Source organism: Tachysurus vachellii, chromosome 4 (assembly GCF_030014155.1).
Source record: "Tachysurus vachellii isolate PV-2020 chromosome 4, HZAU_Pvac_v1, whole genome shotgun sequence".
Classification (NCBI taxonomy): Eukaryota; Metazoa; Chordata; class Actinopteri; order Siluriformes; family Bagridae; genus Tachysurus; species Tachysurus vachellii.
This window is the reverse complement of record NC_083463.1, coordinates 1,277,541-1,280,437: the sequence shown is the minus strand read 5'-3', so window position 1 is coordinate 1,280,437 and position 2,897 is coordinate 1,277,541. Positions and strand designations below refer to the sequence as shown.

The window sequence follows — 2,897 nt, the reverse complement described above, 5'->3', positions numbered from 1 at the left end:
TGCTCAAGCAAAATATACTTGAGCCTCAATTGTTCACAATTATGCATCGCATCAAAATATGACTCACAAAGGCTCATAGAGGTAATTATTATTTAATTATGTCAACATTTTATAATATGTAATATTAAGTATATGTTAATATATATATTAAGTACAACATTTATCATAATTACAAGAATTTAACTATAATGGTTTTGTATATTTAACTTATTGATCTCAGTAAAAAAATAAGATAAAACATGTATGTAAAGTAAAAAATATATATTGGCATTTAATAAAACAATTAAAATAAAATAAGGGGGGCACAGTGGCTTAGCAGTTAGCACTACTACGATTCCCGCCTCCGCCTTGTGTGTGTGGAGTTTGCATGTTCTCCCCGTGCCTCGGGGGTTTCCTCCGGGTACTCCGGTTTCCTCCCCTAGTCCAAAGACATGCATGGTAGGTTGATTGGCATCTCTGGAAAATTGCCCGTAGCGTGTGATTGTGTGAGTGAATGAGAGTGTGTGTGTGCCCTGCGATGGGTTGGCACTTCATCCAGGGTGTATCCTGCCTTGATGCCCGATGACGCCTGAGATATGACTTGAGGTAGTTTGGATAAGCGGTAGAAAATGAGTGAGTAAAATAAGATAATAAATTAATTTTCATTCTGCCTGTCCATCAGTACCACCACTTGTCCTACCACTGTGTTAGTACCTGCCAAGACACAAGAACACATTTTGATCAAGATTTATTAATGACTCATGACCTGAGCTTATTATATTTTATTATGCACAAATAATATCTTACGTGATAAAACCAGGCAGATTCTGCTTGATATTGCTGGATATCCAGGTCTGGTACGGAGACACCAGAGTATATACACCAGGTGCATAGGCTTGAGCACAGCCCTTACCCCAGCTAGTGATGCCAGCCTGAACCCAGACTGCACCCTTCTTAGTCACCATCGGACCTCCAGAATCCCCCTTTTAAAAAAAGAAGCAAAACTTTAGAGTTTTTTTTTTTGTTGTAAATGACCATGCACAATTATAATATGTGTTTACACTAGAAGGTTGATCTAGATTATTATTATTATCATTATACATTTGGTCATGTTGTATCTGTGACTTTGTGTGTACCTGGCAGGTGTCTGTACCTCCTTGGACATAACCAGCACAGATCATGTTTGCGGTAATGGATCCATGTCCCAGGAGAAAATCACAAAGACATGTACAGACAGTGGGCACCTTTGCCTCTCGCAGTGCACCAGGAGATGGCAGACTCACTACACACCAAAACAAAATACAAACAGAAATTTAACGTTAACCCAGATTGCTTGCTAGACCACAACTATTTCTCTATTTCAGATCCATGAACAACAACTAGTTACAACCCTTCTGCTCAGCACAATGAGGACAGTCATCATATAAAGAAATGTCTGCTAGCTTCAATAAAATGTATCTTGTGTGTTACTGATGAGCACCCAAACCCCTATCACGATGATACAAATAAAACACTTATGTGATTGAAATTTCCCTACAAAGTACACCATAAATATATTTATTGTGCATTTGTATGTATGTTACCTCCAGATGCGATGCTTCCCCAGCCTGTAATCCAGCAACTGGTGCCATCTGGAAAACTGCTGCCTTGACCTGCAAGGCACACTGGTCTGATGTAGTTTGTGAAGGTGACGGAGGAGTTCAGAAGCAGAAGGGCAATGTCATTGTCCTGAGTTGCACTGTTGTAGCTGGGATGAATGATTACCTGTTTAACACTTCTTGCAATTTGATTGGGATTAGAGCCTTTTAAAGTCTGTTTCCCCAAATACACAGTCAGGCTAGACATGCTAACGCTGAAAGGATAAAGAAAGAAATAAAAGTGTTTAGTCGTTTGTTCAGTTAACTTTTTGAGAAATATTAGTGCAGTGTTATCTGTAAAATTGTACCTGGATAAACAGTGGGCTGCTGTCAGAACCCAGTCTTTGTTGATTAGTGATCCTCCACAGAAATGGCCGTTATACACAGGGCTCTGTAAACTAACCTGCCATGGCCATGCCCCATCTGAGCTACTTTGTCCACCCACAATACGGGTGTTTAAGGGTGGACGACCACATTCTGTAAAAAATAAAAACATCATTTACAATTCTGTAGTCATTAATTCTGCCTGAGCAAGAGACAGAAAGAAAAAAGTGATTAAGATTAAAAGAAGAACCTACCATTGAGCTGGGAAAGGGAACCTGAAATGAGTAAATAAAATGAGTAAATAAAATGAGTTAAGCAAAAATATAGGCCTCATACATAACTAAAGACTTCAGAAGTTACAACCCAGCACCATACACAGGCTTTATGGAAATCTACATAAACATATAGATCTAAACTTAATGAGCAAGCTAGAGGTGACAATAACAAGGAAAAACTCCCAAAGGAACTTAGAAAACATTTGGAAGCTATATTTTAAATTAAATCAAAACTGCTGTGATTAATATGATGATCTTTATAAAAATATCCATGTTGACAATAATCTTTTGTACAAATTTCCAGTTTAATTTTAGTAATTAGTAATGGCTGCAAAAGCCTTACCCTTTAAATATAAGACCAAGGCCATGGTTATGTATTGAAATCTCAGCATCTTTATGTTCAGCCCTCTATCTCTGTCTGTATAAGTCAGCAGGTCTCCTTGCAGTCTCTCGACACTGCTTATATCTACCCAACGTTCCTGAAACTAAATATGTTGCTGGTCCAGACTATGACATCACTGGACTTTTTTCCCTTTACCCTGGAAATAAAAAATATACTGTATATATTCGGAATTTACTCATAACATGTAATTATCTTCATGACAAGAACTCCAGGTATGTGACAAGGAAATAAACAGGAAACGCAACTATAATTTTTTAAAAGTAGTACTTCCTTAACTAT

General features: G+C 37.8%; 1 protein-coding gene across 1 annotated transcript; it reads right to left on the bottom strand.

The window, feature by feature from the left end:
- Positions 1-360: 360 nt before the first annotated feature.
- On the bottom strand, positions 361-2,626 carry LOC132844168 (serine protease 27-like). Its single transcript, XM_060867367.1, has 7 exons — positions 2,559-2,626; positions 2,195-2,215; positions 1,925-2,093; positions 1,563-1,831; positions 1,116-1,261; positions 787-962; positions 361-693 (listed from the first exon to the last, which is right to left on the bottom strand). The coding sequence occupies exons 1-7, from the start codon at positions 2,605-2,607 to the stop codon at positions 687-689; spliced, it is 837 nt and encodes a 278-aa protein (XP_060723350.1). The 5' UTR covers positions 2,608-2,626; the 3' UTR covers positions 361-686.
- Positions 2,627-2,897: the final 271 nt, after the last annotated feature.